The 19,593-nt window shown below is 38.6% G+C and overlaps 1 protein-coding gene across 16 annotated transcripts in view; it reads left to right on the plus strand.

Annotated features, from left to right (window-relative positions):
• The window catches only part of ptprma (protein tyrosine phosphatase receptor type Ma), a 278,929-nt gene that overhangs the window by 171,216 nt on the left and 88,120 nt on the right, over positions 1–19,593 (plus strand). For all 16 annotated transcript variants that reach the window (XM_049480692.1, XM_049480695.1, XM_049480693.1 and 13 more), the window contains exons 8-11: positions 7,060–7,365; positions 9,646–9,755; positions 14,134–14,335; positions 14,470–14,572. In XM_049480692.1, the coding sequence (XP_049336649.1) occupies positions 7,060–7,365; positions 9,646–9,755; positions 14,134–14,335; positions 14,470–14,572 (721 nt within the window). The remainder of the gene's footprint in view (positions 1–7,059; positions 7,366–9,645; positions 9,756–14,133; positions 14,336–14,469; positions 14,573–19,593) is intronic.

Consider the following 19,593-nt stretch of genomic DNA (forward strand, 5'->3'; position numbering starts at 1 on the left):
GGAGTTTGTGAGTGGGGGGATAAAAAATGTGGATGTCAAATCAGGCTTGAATAAAAGGCTCCATTGACTGAAATTACACACATGTGGGACCTTTGATTTATGAGCAGGCCTCTAGCAAGTGTGTGGTGTTTTATTTTATTTGATAAAGATATATTTGTTTTATAATAACCCACAGCTGACAATAAGGTTAAGGTTTATGACCATCAAATGGATTTTAGGAAAGAGGTTATTTTAGCTGAACCCTGCAGTACATGTTTGTTCTTACTCATGGCCTTTGAATAGGTTTATAAAATGTACTATTGAGGTTGTGTGCCGAAATGAAGGTTTTTATCATTTCATCATTTAAACATTTTACCATTTAATAAGTTGAATTAAATGGGAAAGTAATTACAAAACTACAATTTAAGCAATTTAACATTTTATGTTTTAATATCCCAGCAGGCAAAGAATCCATCCAAAACACATTTACCTCAACAATGCATTTTTAGTCATATATTTACCTCAGCAATGCAATTCTACTAAACAATTACATCAGTAGTACTGCTCAAATCACATGTCAGCAAAATGTACATTGGGAAAGCAGCTAATCAAACAGATGCTACGGCTACGTTAGCTTAGCTAGCCCTGTACAGCTCTTATCTTTAAGCTGAAAAACAGACAGCTTTGTGAAAGGGAAGTGCTGAAGAATAATTTATCCCAAGTTTAATTTATGCAAAGAGAGCTAATTTAATGTTTAATGCTGCAATATTCCTTCAAATAAATGAGTCATTGTTCAGTATAAATTATTGCATACTTTAAATTCTTCAGTTGGACAGCGAAAGTTTTTTTTTTTTTTGCCTTTTTTTCAAAAATTTTAGATTCGCCAAACATTCACTGCATCCAGTACTGTGCAGAATGTTTTGGAAAATGGAAAGTTCCTTGTTTGGACAGTACATGTTTAATTGTTTTCCTAATACATTAATATTAGAGTAAATGACCAATGACATTAATACTGAAAGTAGTGTTTTACATTACTGTGTTGAATAAAATACCTCCAAAGCTCTCATTACGAAGTCTAGTATTACTATTAGTTATCATCAATCACCTACAGTCAACTACTGTCTTCAGAATGTGAAATTCATCTTACATTTTTCTGTATTTATGATTAACTTGCACCTGTTCTAATGTGATCTGTGCTTTTATAAGCAGAAAAAAAATATCTGAGACAAATGGTGATAAATAAGGGATGAAATAATGATGATGATAATTAAATAATGATTTCAGGTCTTCTGTACAGTTTCTTAGTAGTACTACATGTCAGTTTGTCTGTAAGAATAGAAATTTCCACAGCAGCGGTGAACTCTCCATCAGTTCTAGTGAGTCCTGAAGCGCACCAAGTGCTTCTCACTCCTCACTGCCTTTCAAAATCAGCCCCGGAATTCCACCTGCTAGCTTTCAGATAGCACTTTCCTCGGCCCTAGACACCTCTCAATCACACCCATTGCCATCACCGCACAAAAGTAGCCGGCAGCCATTACACGGCGTCCAGCCCGACCTTTTCACGCTTTCATTTTCTCCTTCACATTACCTCAGCCCTGCTTCCTCACACCGCATTGTACGACATCTGCAGTTTTGTCAGTGATGGTGATATGAATGAAAATGTGTGCTGCAGTAAAAAGAAAATCTCCAGGTTCCCTTTTTTTACAATACTGCGTTTGAAAAAGTTCATTCCACTCCAAGCATATCTATATATTTTCCTCCACTCAGTACCATTGTGCTGAAAAGCTGTGATTATAGGCTCTAATAGCTAAGTGCTGCCTCCATGCACAATCAACACACAACGGGAGCCTTCCTTAGTCAGCTTTAGAAAAGTGCTTTTCGCTGTAGTCTGATTGCGTTTGGGTTTGACTGTGTTTGGTTTGGACCATTCCTTATATCGTTACTGTATATCGAGAATCAAGGTTTAGCTATGCACCTGTTTCAATGTGGCCAAATCCCTGAAGAACCTTTTTGATGTTGACAGGTCATGAAATGCTAGCTTTTATAGCAGTGTAGTCTAAAGTATTAATAGCTCCGTCAGTTGTCATGTGATTTATATGCTTATGTGTAGTTCAGTTCTCATTGCCAATACAGCCCATGCCAAGGATGCTATACGCCCATGCTGCCCATTTGACTCTTCTATATTTACTAAGAGTGCAATCTTACCCTCATTATTGTCTGTCAATAATAAACAAGTGTTATACATCAGATTTATTTCCAGGAGATTTGCACTGATCCCAATACGCTCACAGTTTCTGCAAAACGGTGCACTCTAGTAATCTTTTCATTCTTGACAACTTAACTTTCAATAATTTGTTCATTTAAATCATCATCAGAATTAAATAAAAACTACTAGAAGTGGAAGAGAAAATTAAAAATTCGGAAAACAACAAAAATAATATTTGATAAATGTTTAAAGTAAAGTAAAGTCAATTCTAAAGCCAGAGTAAGATTTTAAGCAACCAAATAAAACAGTAAAAGCTCACTGACCCCCTGTTTAACAGAAACAAAATGTCAGCTCGCCAATTTGCATGGTTGCAGCACAGCCTTTGAGTTCTGTTGTCTATACCTGGCAACCCTGGGTGTGCAAATGGAAATAGTGGTGGACAGGTTTTGAGGCTAACCCTAACCCACACATATTATGGGTTATAATATAACTACAAAAAACTTAATTACACTATAGAAGGAAAAACTGAATAGTTGCGGAGTTTAAAGAGCTTAAAATTTCTACATTCTGAAAGTGAAGAAAAGTACAGTTTTATGCTTTATTGTGCTGTTTAGCTGAGTGGTTGTTAAATTTATTAGTGCGTCATGCAACTCAGCATTAGAAAGCATTAAGGTATATATATATATATATATATATATATATATATATATATATATATATATATATATATATATTGCAATAATGTAAATAATATGTCCATTTTCAACTCTGGAGACTTGACAAAACATGCATTTGTGAACCACGGTCCCAAAGTGTGTTCTTTAGTGGATTCTGAGAGTTGACCTTGGTATGAGGCAGGTTCCACTTCCTCTCTGTGCCAAAAGCATGTGAAAAAAGCACAAGGTCTGGCTGCTGTTTCTCAGAAATGTTCTGAAGCCTTCATCAGACTGCAGGCTTGGGATCTTTTGGAGCACCATCAAAGGCTGCGGGAACAGGAAGGCATTGTTTGCATTTTCCTATCATGCACACCTGTTCAGAAAGCATCTCCGCTCTTTCAGCATGGTCTCTGTTGTGATGGAAGTGGCCATAAACCCAAGGATGCTCTCAGTTGAGCTGCGGCACTTCTTTCTCCGTGGCACATCAGCAGGCAGGCGAACTTTGAGTTCTATTGTGTTGAGAAAATTGCTCCTCTTGGTGAATTCGCCAAATGCGGGCCTCTCAAGAAAGAGACGTAGACGCACTCTTGGGATCCTCTTTGTTGATTACTTTGCTGGGAATGAATTATACCATGTTCTTTTTTTTCCGCTCCATGTGAAATATTACAATACATCCTGCTCAGAGTGCACAGAGAGACACATTCACCTCGTTCAGGAGCTACACAAGCACAGTGTGGGAAGAGGCTGAGGCGAAGATTTGTGACCTTCGTTGATATCATACGCTATGAGAATGACTATTCTCTTTTATCATTCTTCCCTCTCAAAATAAACATAATAATTAAGCTCCTGTGCTGAAGCAGGATTCTGTGACACATGGTCACATTCATAAATACATTTGCCTTTGTACAAATCCTCAGTGGATTTAAAATGAAGCAATCAAGGTGTGATTGAAGTGTTAGACGTTCAGCTTTCAGTATTCTTAAATATATTAGAACTGTAATATTAATTCATGAAATGTTTAACTATTTGAAATTACAGATATTTTTTTTAAAACTGCTAAATGCTAAGATTCCTTTCTTGAGATTCTTTGGCAGGTCTTTAATTCAGCCAGCTTCAGTTGTGGCATGTATGTGGGTTCTTATGCCTTTAGTTTTGTCATCAGTAAGTAAAATGCTTAGTTGGAATGTGGACAAGTGACTGATTTAGCCATGTAAAAACATTCCATTTATTTGCCTGAAGCTATGTTTGGTGTCATTATCCATTTATATTGTAAGGCACTGTCTTATCATCAGGTTTGATGGGTTTGGCTGAATCTGTGTAGAAAGTGTAACTGTCTAATGACACTACCTCCACCATGTTTGCCTGATTGCATTAAGAGTTAACTTTCTGTGATCAAGGTACAATACTGAGCATCAAATTCAGTGTTTATTAATGTTTTAAAACAATACAGTTGGGAGACTGTTTGGATGACGGTAGTTCTGATTTGTGTAAAACTGACCAATGGATCCTTAGTGAATCACTAAGGACATACTTACTTGTATAATTGTAAAATACCTTTAAATGCTGCCTTCCAGTTAAACATGCTTCTTTACAATAGAAATCTTAGAATCAACTGATTCAGAAAAATATTTGAACCGCATTCAATCCAGCTGTATCATTTAAAACATATTTATATAAATATTAAAAAACATTAAATTTGACTGATTATTTTGTTTGCAAAATCCAGGGGGTTAATCTTGGATTTGTAAAAAACAATTATGTTTTATATTCACCCATATAACCTTCAAAGCATTTTGAGCATAGGACTCTCGTATAAAAGTCTGTCTAAAGTATCTTTATCTGAACTAAGCAGACTTTTTCTTTTTTTCTTTTTTTTGTCATAATTATATTTCTAAGTTTTTTCCCCATTTTCTCCCCAATTTACACAATCAGTTACCCAATACACTCATTTAGACTCCCCCTATCACGAGTAATGCTCCAACACCAGGAGGGGGAAGACTAGCACATGCCTCCTCCGATACATGTGAAGTCAGCCACCGCCTCTGATGCAGCATTGCTGAGTAGCATCACAGCGCACTCTGAAAAAAACAAAGCGACTCGTTTCCAATACATCAGCTCACAGACGCCTTGTGCTGATTGACATCACCCTTTGGAGTAATGTAGAGAGAGAGTGCCATCTACCCATCCAGAGAGAGCAAGGTCAATTGAGCTCTCTCAGGGATCTAATAAATGATGGCAAGCTACATGAACAGGATTCGAACTGCTGAAGCATTCAGAGCCCCATAAGGCAGACTTTTTTCTAGTAGTTTGTAGTAACTTCTAGTAATCTTGCTTTTAATAGAAAAGCACCTTTTCAGATTTTTGCACTGATTTTAGTGATTAATACCACATGTCCATTATCTTCCACTCACACAGTAGCGGTGCAGTAAAACACTCTCCTTCAGAGCTTTATTACAAGGCCACTGATTAAAGGATGGTTCCAAGCCCTTGTTTTAATCTTCAGCCTTGCGTGCCCTGAATAAAAAATAAAACGCATTTTATGTCTGTCTGTGAGACCTTCACACAGATCCTGAGAGAAACAGGCTCTTTAGATCTAACACGTTTTTTCTTTATGTTCATATCAAGGCCTTCTTAAAAGGCCTTTCTAATATTATGTGCCCCTGTGGTACCAAAACAGAGCAAGTGAACACGGTGCAACATAACCTCGACACGTGAACAGCAATGTGGATTGTGGTTCATTCATCAAGGTGTGTTTGGAAATAGGGTGAGATTTGTGCGATTCAGCTCTACCTTGATTGTTTGGGCCTATGACTGTAAAATGCAACATTGTGGAAGGTAGGTTAGGTGTTGCCACTCCTCATCAGCGTTCACACTTGCACAGAGGATTGCCTGTCTGGGGCATCCCCGTGGTCTTTTTCAGTTTTTTTCTTTTTCTGTCTTTTTTTTTTTTTTATGGCAACCTATGTGAGAACTGCGTAGAGCTCTTGAACCAGAAAGTGCCTCAGAGATAAATTCCACAGAAATGGTCCACAGATTGAACCCCGGATGGAAATTGATTCTATTACCAGGCCTGGAGTTCCTCTGGGAGTAGGGGCGGCAGCATCTTTCCCTGATTAGACCTGATGGGGGACTGAAGCTGGGGGGCTTGTCTGGTCAAGTGAAGGAAAGTTACCTACTTATCGATGTGGAGTTCCATTAGGGATCCCCTAGCAGAGCTGAAACAGAGGTGTGTAATCTGTTCTCTGATAGCTTTTAATTAATTTTGAATGTTTTTTTTTTAGCTTACATTGCTAATATTTATAAGCCGGGCAGCATATTGACTTGGTAGTTAGCCAAGTTCACCACTAAACACTGGGGTCTTGGGTTCAAGTCCCTATTTGGGTGGTGTTTTTGTGCTTGCTGTGTCCATTTGGGTTTCCTCTGGAGACTCCTACAGTCTATAATCTTGGAGATGAAATCAATTGGTTACTCTGTGCATGATTTATTACTGCTTTTTGCTGGTGTGTTGGTTGAGAGCTTAGTGTAAAGAACTGTATAGGGTTTCATTTATAAGCATTATTTTAACATTAAATTATTAAAGGTGTTTTTCCTCTGAAATCCACTTTTTCTTGTTTTTTTGTGAAATACAATTGGTCTATCAGAGTTGTATATGCATACTGCACATTCTCAACCTCTTCCTCAACCTCCTTGTCTGCAGTAGCTAGTAAAAGAAATAATCAGAAAAAAACGTGTCGATCAGGAAAAGCAATTTTTCTACGTCAATCCGTGAATTAGTATTCATGGCCTCGCCAACCTTGGCTCGCGAGCGCCCACAGGAAGAGCTGATGCCACGCAGCCAGACATGTCTTGTCAGACAGGAGCTAAAAGCTCTAGAAACAACATGGCAAATCATTCCTGTGTTATTTGTGCAAATAACACATCAGTGTTTTCCCAGCTATCATTTCCCAGTAGCTAAGAAACAAATGGTTAGAATTTGTCTATAGAACACCACCGACCAAGTACAATTGAAATAGGTAGGTGTATGTTTAGAACAGTTTTGTTTACACTAGTTAAAAGTAAAACTCCGTAACACTTTTCTTTTCTTAAAAAAATCAATTTAAAACATTTATACTAGAGATCACAACTAGACATTTAATGCTGTATGTCTTATTCTGTCTTTATAATTAGAATAATTAATTTCCTTGCCTGACCAGCCTGCTGTTCTGTCTTTTCCTTCAGATCCCATGCATGGTCCACGGAAGCTGGAGGTGGTGGACATCAAATCCAGGCAGATCACCGTGCGCTGGGAGCCGTTCGGCTACAATGTTACTCGCTGCTACAACTACAGCCTGACGGTGGAGTACCGATACAAGGTGAACAGTAAGGATGAGACACGAGAGGAAGAGATTGAGTTACGCAACATGGTCTCCCAGTACACCCTCCACAACCTGTCCCCCTACACTAACGTCAGCGTCAAGCTGGTGCTCCGCAACCCCGAGGGTGTCAAGGAGAGTCAGGAGCTGGCAGTTCTAACAGACGAGGATGGTGAGGAGCTTGTCCTTTTTAAATACTAGGAATTTTTCAAATTGTAATTACATTTTTGGCAGTGCTTGAACCCTGCTGCATTAATTCAAATTATGCAGATATTCACATCACTAATTACTAATTAGTGATAAGCCATTCGCATAATTAAGATTGTCTGTGGCTGATAATCATTCATGTCAAAACAATGCCCTCAGTGCAAAACAATACAAATAACAATTACGATGCAAAGTTTCATTTGAACTTTCAGCACTTGTGTGGAAAAGAAGGCATTAAAACCACATAACTATATTATTTATGTATACATCTTATAAATTTGTCTTGTATCAATAGGTTATGAATTGTATAAAATTACATGTTAACACGTTATTGTTTAGGCATCATAAAGCAGTTATAGCATTTGTTTTAACATATCAGCTGACTTTAGCACCAAGAGGGATTTTTGAAGGGCACATACTTGTACTTTCTTATTTACTGGTCATAAAGTATATCATAACATCTGTTAAACAATATGGTAACTACACTACAGTACACTTAGCCAAAATCAGCTCGTTCCATAGTTTTGTTTCTTTCACTATATTGAAAATTTGTGATTACTTGTTTAAAAATTTGTATGTAGACTTAGTTTATTATTGTTTAGTTGTTTAAGTGTGTTTTTGGTTGGGGACAAAAATGCTCAGATTTTGTTTAACAAGCCTTGTTACAACCCTGTATAAAAAAAGAGATCAGCTCTGCTTTTATTGGCTGGTTTACCTCACTGCAACACCCCTGATCACATTGCATAGCATGGCTTAACCTAGCTTAACGAAGCATAACTTTTACATCATAAGAATATTTTGTAGGTATTTTTGAGCCTTGCTGGATAGTGTTATGTATTGGGTTTGCATTAAACGAATGAGATTGTATTTTGGTCTTGTAGCTTTAGCTCTTAGCATATCACGTGGCTAGTTTCCATATTCTCCTGAAGAAGCCATTCCAGATTTCCACTAAGGCTGGGTGCAGCAACATTAGCATTAGCAGCTAACAGCTAGCACCAAATTAATGAGAAGCTACTTACTGCATCACTTATCGTTAAATAACGTCCAGCTGAAACAAAATCACCCATTCAATGGGTTTGCTTAGTTAAATGCAGGTGGAGACATTTTCTATATGTAGGGTTTGATTTTAAATGACAAGAGTTGTGAAGTATAGATAATTTTCACATACCAAATTCTTATTTTTCAAATTTAAAATGTTTTCTTGACGTTTTGTTGAGTTATAACATGTCATAACTAAAATGACCTTAGCTCTGGGAAGACTTGGCTTCGTGCACCTACCTTGAAGCTGCCGTACACTCCAGCCCAAAAATTTTGCTTCCCATTTCCGCTTCATCAGACATAGTATAGTCCATATTCACAAAAAAAAATTCCCTTTAATCAAGGCCAGTGTAGAAGTTAAGACTGCATTTAGCTGAGACGATGTAATTTACATTGATTAAACTTTATTCACTGGAAGGTTTTAAAGGGTATCAGGTTTCCACCTATTCCAAACATGGATGTTAAGCTTTTTTAATATTTGAATAGCACCTATTACACCAACGGCTTTCCTTTTGATCTTAACTTCGTACCCAAAATAAATGGACTTGACACCTTTATCCCCTTCCTTTGGTTACAGACATGAAAAGCTCTGCACAGGGTTGTGTACTTGACTTTCTGCTGTTGTGTCCGTTCTGAACTGTCCTTGACCAGAATGCAGAATGTTTGTTTTGCCATGCGGTGTACACTGTGCAAGCAAGACACTTTCTATCTATTTCTATTTATTTTGACTAGTTATGAAACTCGATACAGAAAAATAAACCATGTTTTTATATAGGAGGAGTGAAAAAAAAAGTATTGGGGCTGTTTGGCCTAGAATGCTTTATAAAACAACTAGCCAGCTTATACCAAGGCCAGAATAAATCTAAATTTGTACTTTGGAGGGTTCTTAGGGTTCGCCCGAGTTTTTTGGCTATTCTCTTTGACCATGGCTCATGTAATAGTATGTATGATCACACCTGCATTGGAAAAACACTCATTAAAAGCATGAAGTTGCTTGTTGAGCATGAGAGTGTATGAAAATATTGATTTAGAACAGAAAAGATCAACTCTGGTCTTTGGAAGTAGTGGAAAATCAATACGCCTATGATCAACTGAATACATCAGTTTGCTGAAAACTCTCTCTACCTCTCTCTCTTTCTCCCTCTCCTCCTCTTTGTCTCTTAATTATTAAATCATTTGTTTTGTTTGTATTTTTTTTGTATTGCAGTGCCGGGCCCTGTGCCCATGGAGTCTATCCAGGGAAGCACCTATGAAGAGAAGATCACACTCAAATGGCGAGAGCCCATTCAGACGTATGGAATCATTAAACAGTATGAAGTAAGTCTCGGCTGTACGCCTTCCCCGGCCCAGCCCAACCCGAGCCCCACTACACATTCATCTTCCGCCTGCCACGCTCCCTCAGCGCCTCCATCTTTCATTCACTCCAGGCTCTTAATTGACTAATAAATCTAACCTAATAACCATAAGCCCTCAATGCTCAGGAGCTTGTTAACACAATCTATTACCAGCTGAAGCTCTGTGATAGGGCTAATCCCAGCCTAGAACAGCCACGGCACACAGCGATATAATCTCCATAAACTACAAAAAGTGTCATATCCGCTGCTACAATTACAGTGTCTGCCTCTTGTTAATATCTTCCTCGCGCTCACACTTGTAACGTGTCCCGGCCATCTTCCTCCCTTCGTCTTCTCCTTTTTCTCTCTGTGCGAAATGTCATTTAGGGTCAGGGCAGTAAATCACAAAGAGGTGGAACGAGGAAAGTTTATTGAAACCAAAGTTTCCTTCACCTTGAGAACACTGAAGCGATCCATGAAAGAACACTTTTTTTAACTGTTCCAATGAAAGTGGGCATAACTCGTATGACATTCCTGGAAGAGTCCTCTAAGGAGTCCTCACTGGGTGTTTTACTGCTACAGAAACATAAGCACAGAGTGCATACCTGAGCTCTGTGGTCATGCTCACCTTCCTGTGCTGGAATGTGGGCAAATGTAGGGCAAGAGATAACATGTTGCATTTACTACACAGAATAAGCACCTTAAGTTGTGCACATAGATTGAAACAGCACTATATTTGTTTACTTGTGCTTGGGAATGTGTACTTTAAGCAACTCATCAAGAAGGAGATGTTGTACACATGCATTTAAAAGAAAAAGAAGTACGTGGCAGTATAATAATATTAATACAGAATCTTTTGCATACACAAATTTGACTCAAATTGCTCAACATTACATAATTCCAAATACAATGATGATGATTTTACCAGCAGTTCAGCTACACAACCTTTTAGAATGACAATGTTGTGTCACCTGCAGGCATAAGTGGGACAAAGGCCAGTTTTTGTAGTGGAAACAGGTAGAATTTAAAGGATTTAAAAAAAAAATCAGATTTCCTCGAAATTTTCATCAAAATAATATTCTATAAGATTAACAAATTTAATTTAGAATTTAGTTTGCCGATTTAAATGAGAAATAATATACCGCGTTTTTGCACACTAAAGCACACTTAAAATCCTTAAATTTTCCCAAAAATCGTCAGTGCACCTTTTTTACCAGTCAGGTTATGAGAAGCAATAAAACCACTCCACTGAAGTACAGCGTCATACAGGAGTTTCAGTTTAGTTCTCCATTAGTATTAGCATTAGCCGCTAACTGTGCTAAACTCTAGCTCTTTCTCCATTCAGAGGTGAGTATTATCAGCCTGTAGCCTGCTGTAACCCCAACTGGAGCCTTATTAGCATTAGCTTAATATTATCGGACTGTAGTCTGCATGTTTACTACGTTAAAACAAGCTACTTAGGACAAAAGGCTAGCTAATATCATCCTGGCTTACCGAATCACTCAGTGTATCGCTGTTGGGAGGCATTAGCTGCTAACCATGGCAAGTGCTAGCGGTTAGGTACTAATCATAATATTGCTGCAACCAGCTATAGTAGAAATCTGCAAATCTTAGCTCACTGTTAATAAACAGAAGCGCTTTGCTCACCCAAATAAACAGGAGAGAAATCTGTGTAGATTAACATCCAGCGCTCGTTTGACTTTAAAATACATATATTTTTAAGAAATACAGTTTTGTTTACTTAGCTTAGCTTTGCAGCTGAATGAGAAAGAAACAATTTCGACACCCCTGTTCCTTACTAGTTTTGCATAATGCGGTTTTTAAGCTGGTGCGTCTTATATATAAAAATACACCAGAAAATAGACGTTGATTTATAGTGCGCCTTATATTGCTAAAAATACGGTAAATACAATGACGCTTTTAAACTTATGCACAGTACTGTATGTTTCACACTAAATACACTCTCTAAAGACCAAGTTTTTCTTTCACATCTTTAAACGTAGGCCTACATTATTTGTTTCACTCGACTTTGTATGCATCTGTATTTGATGCACGCTTCTGAGTGCTACACAATGCAGCATTCAAAAGAGCCATTGTAGCAGAACTTCATTTGTGGAAATTCAACCAATTAAGCTGTCACATTCACATTATGAAATTACATTCTGTCATGTCTCTTGCTTGTTAGGCAGTGTCATGAGCATGATCTGCACCAGTTTTAAAGGGAAAAAGGACAAATCAAAGGCTTTCTGCCTCATTAAAGTCTGATAGACTTCCACCGTTATTATTTTCCCATGACATTTTAGCACTCTTAGGTGCACTTTGATCAGAGAGGAACCTTTTTTTTTTACCCCAGGAGATCTTTTGTTCACTAATCCTGGAGCTGCTTCAGGAGCTGAGATTGAAGCGTTCTCTTTGATTAGCATGGCTAGTTACAGATGCATAGTTTTAATGCTCATTTAAATCCTTTAATCAAACGCGAAAGACACGGATCACTGTCTGATCCAGCCTTCTCTTAGACATATTTCAGAACAGTCATTTCAAGTAGTTTATACTGTATACTGTATACTAGTATTTATAGTGGCAAAATATCGCATTGCACTCGTGGGGATAGGGAACTGATACATTTGCTAGTGCAGCAGGTCGGTCCTTTAATAGAAAATTCTTCTCTATATAGCAGCATGCTCTTCACAAAATTCCCTTAGAGCCATTTCTGTTTCACAAAGCATAATCCAAATGCATGCCGCATTCGGCATCTTTCAATTTTTTATTTTTTTTTTTTTAACACCACATCACTCCTCATTCATCACCCAGTTCCAGCACGTCTGTGGCTAAAAGAAGTTCTTGTCTGAGTTCCTGAAAGGCTCCAGAGGCACGCCTGCAGCTGAGTGGATAGGACGGAAGCGGGCTGGTATTTCACACCTGATGGCTCCAGACCACACCGCCCCCACGGCTCCCTTTGTGCTTCTTAATTGGAATCAGAGTGGAGCTGTGATGGAAGGGCCACCCATTAGCATGAGGAATGATTTATTCAAATGCAGCTTTTCAGCCACTCTGATAAAGTTACATTGAGTGGCCTGGGTGGTGAGCGCTTCAGCGCAATGCACCCGTCCCTTTCACTCTTTCTCTCTCTCTCCTCTAATCTGCTGCTCAAGAGCAGGGAACAATAGGAAAGAAACAACTTGAGACGCTTCAAGCTTCTACTCTCAGCAGAAATGGAGCTCTGTTTGCTCAAAAGCTTACTGAAGTTTATCCTCTGAAATTTTTTTAGGACTGTTGCTGTGTTGTTATAGTTATTGTTGCAGCTATGCCTTGGAAAGTTATTGCACTTAGTGTAGAGTGTAGAGTTCACATCAAGCAAAAATCAAGACCAGAAAATCTTAAGCAGTCTAATGGCTTGAGCACAAAATGTTGGAAAGTATTACCAACATTAAAGTGATGATAATATCGTAAAGACCATGCTTGCTAAAGAACGTGACACTGTTCTTTTCATGTGGGGCCTTCTGCATTGAGTGCGGAGTTGTTTTAATCTTCACAGAGACAGTTCTATTCAGATGCCGCAGGTCATAGTAATTACCACCCATTGCGCTGTTCACTGTGGGTGATAATGCCTACTATTACATACGCCTGATACACACATCGCCTTGCCACAAGCGCACTTGCCAGTGCTCATCCTCACTCACAGGATATCACCTCACAACTTATACAGCTGTAGGCAAGCTATTTCAAGTTATCCCCTGAGACAATCCCACTTTATGGTTAATTTACATAATGCTATCCCATGACTTCTGGCATTTGAGTGTATTTGAAAAGCAATAGCCTTATTAAGAATATCTATCTGACTATCTATAAGGAAATTAGGCAGTGAATTTGTGATAAGGTCAAAATATTTTACAATCATATATATACAGCTCTTGAAAAAATTGAGAGATCACTTCCGTTTCTGAATCAGTTTCTCAAAATTTTGCTATTTATATGTATATATTTGAGTAAAATGAACATTGCCCTTTTATTCTATAAACTACAGACAACATTTGTCCCAAATTCTAAATAAAAATATTGTCATTTAGAGCATTTATTTGCAGAAAATGAGAAATGGCTGGAATAACAAAAAAGATGCAGAGCTTTCAGACCTCAAATAATGCAAAGAAAATTCAGTTCAGAAATCTATACTTGGTGGAGTAACCCTGTTTTTTTAATCACAGTTTTCAAGCATCTTGGCATGTTCTCCTCCACCAGTCTTACACACTGCTTTTGGATACATTTATGCCACTCCTGATGCAAATCCAGCTTCCTCTTAATTATGTTCCTCTCTCTCTTTCTTTGTTTCTTTTTCTCATTCTTATTCTCTCGCTCCTCCACAGATACTCTACAAAGCGGTCAGCTCCTTTGACCCAGAGTTCAACCTGACCAACCAGAGCGGGAAGGTGCTGAAGAACAGTAATGAGACATCGCACACGTTCGTGGGGCTTTACCCAGGCTCCACTTACTCCTTCACTATCCGAGCCAGCACCGTGAAAGGCTACGGTTCAGAGTCCAGGACCCAGTTTACCACCAAGATCTCATGTATGGGTCCCCTCCACCTGGAATGATCTACTGCATTGACAGAAGTGCTTTAAAGTGTGATAAGCAGGATCTGTATATAAGTTTATGGTTTCTGTTAATAGTGACTGTATGTGTTCTCTTTTTCTTTTGGGCAGCCCCACACATGCCTGGTTATGATCAGGAGACTCCTCTCAATCAGACAGACAGCACTGTGACAGTCCTGCTGAAACCTGCCCAGAGCAGAGGAGCACCGGTCAGGTAGGAAACATTTCTGAAAAAAACTCTATAATGAAGGTTTGAATAAAGAAGGGTTAACCAACCAAGCTCTTCTAGAGCTACTGTCCTTCAGGTTACATCTCCATCCAATCTAATACACCACATTTAACTGATTAAGCACTCCAGGAGGCAGCAATTATATTGATCAGGTGGGATTGATTGGTGATTGAAGCTAATGTTGGCTGGAAGGTAGCTCTCCAGAAGCTGGTTTAAGTTGGTTAAACCTGGGCTAAAGGATAGTGAATTAAATCCATTGCTTCAGGAATTGCAGAGGGCGATAGAGAGCGGTGACATGTGAAGACATGGTTTTACTGAGCTCCCCGCTGGTACTGATATTTTACAATTAAAGCAGCCACTTAAGTCTTTAATTATTTGAGATATTCAGAAGTAAGGTAAAAACAGTAAAGGCAAGACAACTTACAATAAAAAAGTAACTGATTAGTTGAGTACAAAGTTGACGTAGCTCATTCAACACTTCACCTTACTCACTTTTTTAAATCATCTTAAGCCCTATATTAGTTTCTCAGGGGTTCCTGGGGTAATTTTCTTTTTTAAAGGGGGTCCTCTGTGATTTTATTCCCATCCAGAACAACCATGGACGGGTTTTTCTCAGACTTCCTGAGAAAATTACAGGCTGATTTTCCTTCTGTTTTTTTAGCTCTGGTTATTTTAATCCTGTCTAGACTCCAGTTTCTTTACCTCGTGTTGGAAATGGAGGAGCTACTGAACACAATGTTATGTGACCAAAAAAGCCAAAAAACTGGTCTTCCTGTTTTATCACTGAGTAGAAGTGTGAAACAGACGCCACCCTGAGAAACTAATCCCATCAGGATAGGGCTTTAGTAGAACAAAAGTAGTAAAATGACTTAAGATTTTCTAAGAAGCTTAGACTGTGTTACTGCGTGTTCCCTCTGTATTCTAAAACTTCACAGGCTGTCCACAGGCTGCTAAGCTTTTAACAATGCTGAGTTCTTGCTGGGATTTAAACTAATGATGTTTTCTCACATCAACATGCAGACAGTTAGACTGTAGGGCCACTCTAGAGCTGTAGAATTGCACTACAGAGAACACAGTTTTATATTTATTGTTTATCTTGTTTCACTTTAGTACATGGTTTCACAGCTGTAGGGTGGCGCAACTGTCTAACTGCCTCTTTGTCAAGAGACATTTGATCATAAGTTTGAATCCCATCAACAAGACAGCCCTCCGTGATCTGAGAATCTGAGATCTGAGACTAGGAAGACCTCCTCCCATGGCATATGGTAACCTGCAGGTGGAAACAAACAGTACAAACAGCAAATCATTTATGCAAAAGTAAAAAAAAATAGTTTGAACTTACTTAATAAAGCCTTTATTAAAGTTTTTTTTAAATTGTTATCAGCAAAAATACTATTAATAAATCACCAATACTGCTGTAAAGTCTAACTTTAAGAAGATCATTTCTGTAGACTTTAATTACTTTACATTCTCATAAAAAGTGACATGCCTGGTGTAGTAAATATAGGCCACCAGCACTGTGACCTCAGTATGTGTGCACCTGCAGCTGTGCTAGCGTGAACACAGCAGACACAGCGACTACAAGTGCTTAGCAGCACACACTGTTAGTGTGGGTGGCTGGTAACTGGAAAGCTTCATTGGCAGGTCTTATAATCACATGTAGCCTTTGCCCTCTCAGACTGCTGGTCCTAGCAGGCAGATAGCTATACACGGACATCAAAGCTCCGACTTAATTGATTGTAATTATATTCAGCGGCATAAGCAGCAGGTTTTGATCTGCGGACAGTGTGAACACGGGGGTGTGAGTGTGTGTGTGTGTGTGTGTGTGTGTGTGTGTGTGTGTGTGTGCGTTTTTCTTTTTTTTTCATGATTAACATCACGTTTTATTGTTTGCGCATTTGTTCCCAGCGAGAGACACTTTTGCCTTTTGAAGATAAGAACAAAGCTTGCCTCGTACTGAGGAACTCATCACAGCCTTGTCCCCCTTTTCCCCCCTCTGTTTTTGTACTGCCCAGTAGCACGAGCTGTGCATTGTGGTCAAGGGAATGGTTCTTTTTGCACTGCTGTTTTCATCAGCTGTCAATTTGTTTGCTTTTATGCAACAGTGTGAGTTTAATAGTTTGAATTTAAATAGCAGCCGGACGCCCTTATTTTCCATTCATAATTGTCGGTTGAGAGACAAATCAATAGTTCTTGGCCAGTTTCCTATCAAATATTTTGTGTGTGTCCCTCTCCCTCAGTTTGTTTGCTTATTTCCATCTCTGTTAGCTGACTTAGCTGACTTAACTCCTCCCATCGCATCATGTCGCCAAACTGGCAGTAATAAAGTAAGTAAATGAAGTGCGGATTCTTTATTGGAATTTGAACATGTGATTTCCTCACATTTATTAAGCATAGAGTTGGACCATTGTGCCACTCTAGAGCTGCAAAATTATTTATAAAATAATGAAAAAAAATTAAGAGACCACTTCAGTTTCTGAATCAGTTTATCGGATTCTGCTATTTTATAAGTTTATGTTTGAGTAAAATTAACATTGTGGTTTTATTTTATAAACTACGGACAACATTTTCCCCAAATTACAAGGAAAAAAGATGCAGAGCTTCCAGACCTCAAATAATTAAAAGAAAACAGGTTTATTTTCATAAAGGTTTAAGAGTTCAGAAAGTCAATACTTGGTGAAATAAACCCTGGTTTTAAATCACAGATTTTCTATGCATCTTGGCATGCTCTCCTCTACCAGTCTTACACACTGCTTTTGGATAACTTTATGCCACTCCTGGTGCAAAAAATCAAGCAGTTCAGTTTGGTTTGATGGCTTGTGATTCCTTTTGATTATATTCCAAAGGTTTTCAATGGTGGTGTCTAATTTTTTAAGAGCTGCATACACTAAGTACATTTTCTTTGAATGAAAAAAAAGGATTTACTATTTATCATAGTGGTACTTTCACACCAATTCTGACACATTATTTGTCTAGAAACTCCATAGCTCTCATACATTTCCACTCTTTTTTTCATTGCTTCCTGTCTGCTTTTGCTATAGCTATAGGTATAATTTTTGTTTTGTTGTGATAATAGAAGAAAAAAAAACTAAAACTAAAATGCACATAGACAGACACGACAAGAGAGCACTGATTGGTCAGCCTGATTTTAACGCATCCATACAATGCGCAAAAATACAAAAACATTTTTTTAATGCATTTATCATTCAGTTTTGGTCTATGTGAAATACACCATTAATACTGTGTACTCTTTGTGTGAATATGGCTTTACTCTCCAACTGCCTGCTAGTTAAGAATAATAAACAGGAGGTTATAATTAACACCACAGCCCTCCATGATCAGGACTCTGAGACTGGAGGCACCTTGCCCTGAACATTTAGGTGCATTTCCTGCTCCAAACACACCTGCTTTAACCAATCTGTTTATTAACAAGTAATTTCAGAGTTGTAGGATTGTGTTAAAGCAGGAAATCTACTAAAATGGGCAGTGAGAGGTGCCTCCAGCCTCAGGGCTGAGAAACACTGTAACTGGGGGAGTTCTAACCTGCAGATGGTAATAAACACCTAACAAACTAAACAGGAGAAACACAACTAAGACTAAACATCTTACAAAATATTAAAGCAGTTTTAGCTACAGCAAATGTATTATTGTTTTTGAGCCTCTCAGCTTAAACAGTATTGCTGATTTGGTGTCTGCGGTCTTGTTTGCCTGCTTTAGACTGCCAGTGTTTTAAAGATGTCTTAAAGGGAGAATAGTGTGAGTTTAAACTGCAGGCTGGCCCTAGTTTTCCCTTCATAATTGTCGGTTGAGAGATAAATCAATAATTCTTGGCAAGTTTCCCTCGCTCCTGCCTGACTTTTATCTAATTTGCCAGCGTTAACAACATCTCAAAGTGTGTGTGTGTGTGTGTGTATGTGTGTGTAGGTGTGGTGTGTGTGCGTGGAAGCTATTTGCCTCTACCTTCTGCTGGATATTGAGGTGTTTTGTGAAGAGTTTGTGTGCTGTTTTTAGGTGGCAGCCTTGCCTGTGTCCACTTCTCTCTCTCTCTCTCTCTCTCTCTATTTCTATCCACACTTGTGAGAGGAGTCCTTTTATTTCTTTTAAGCACAAGTTGATTACAGTGACCAGAAGCTGTAATCATTCAAGGAGCTTCCACCACCCCATGCCACTTTTCATCTCACACTGATTAATAAACAGTATTAATGATGAGGTCCAGGTTTTCTCTCTCTCTTTCTCTCTCTCTGTCTCTCTCTCTCTCTACCTCTATCTCTTTCTGTCTCTTGCAGCACAGACAGCACACAAGCTAAACTCAGTGTAATTATTTTGCTCAGTATTGACTGAAGTGTTTTCCACTGAGCCAGAAGTTCATGGAACTTTGTGTATGTGTGTATTTTTTATTATTATTGTTATTGACTGCTTTCTTATAGACACTGGCAGAGCACTTTTGTGGCAGTTGCCTTGGATCAGAAGCACTTTGAAAGGCGTCAGTAGGAATAACTCTACTGCTGTTTTTTGCACCTTGTGCTTTGTCATGAAGAATTCAAAGCGGTACACGGACTCTCTGGCTGTCTGAGGCGCTTTTAATGGAGACAGACAGAAATGTGACAAAAGATACTCAACATGGTGGGATTTTAGATATGCCTTTTCCAGGCAGCACTTTAAAAAAGCACAAAGGTAGATTTCCAGCTCTTCCCTGTATCTGTGCCAGCACTTTTGTTTTTTCCTTACGAGCAGGGGTGCTTTCAGAAACCGCATAGATGTTTCAGTAACCCTTAAATTCAAAACGCCATTTCTTCGTGACAGCAGTGATGACACCTTAAAAATGTGCTAAAATCCACCCTCTGGCGTTCGCATGGCCACCAATGTAAAGCAACGTAAAGCTGTCCTCTCCGATCTTAATCACAGAGTCATCATCTGTCTTGTCAGCCTGTCACCGCCATCAGTGTTGTCGTCTTAGTTACCGTTAGCACGTCTTAATGAATTGCATCCGCTCTTAATTACCCCAT

This window comes from Astyanax mexicanus, chromosome 6, assembly GCF_023375975.1.
Source record: "Astyanax mexicanus isolate ESR-SI-001 chromosome 6, AstMex3_surface, whole genome shotgun sequence".
Classification (NCBI taxonomy): Eukaryota; Metazoa; Chordata; class Actinopteri; order Characiformes; family Acestrorhamphidae; genus Astyanax; species Astyanax mexicanus.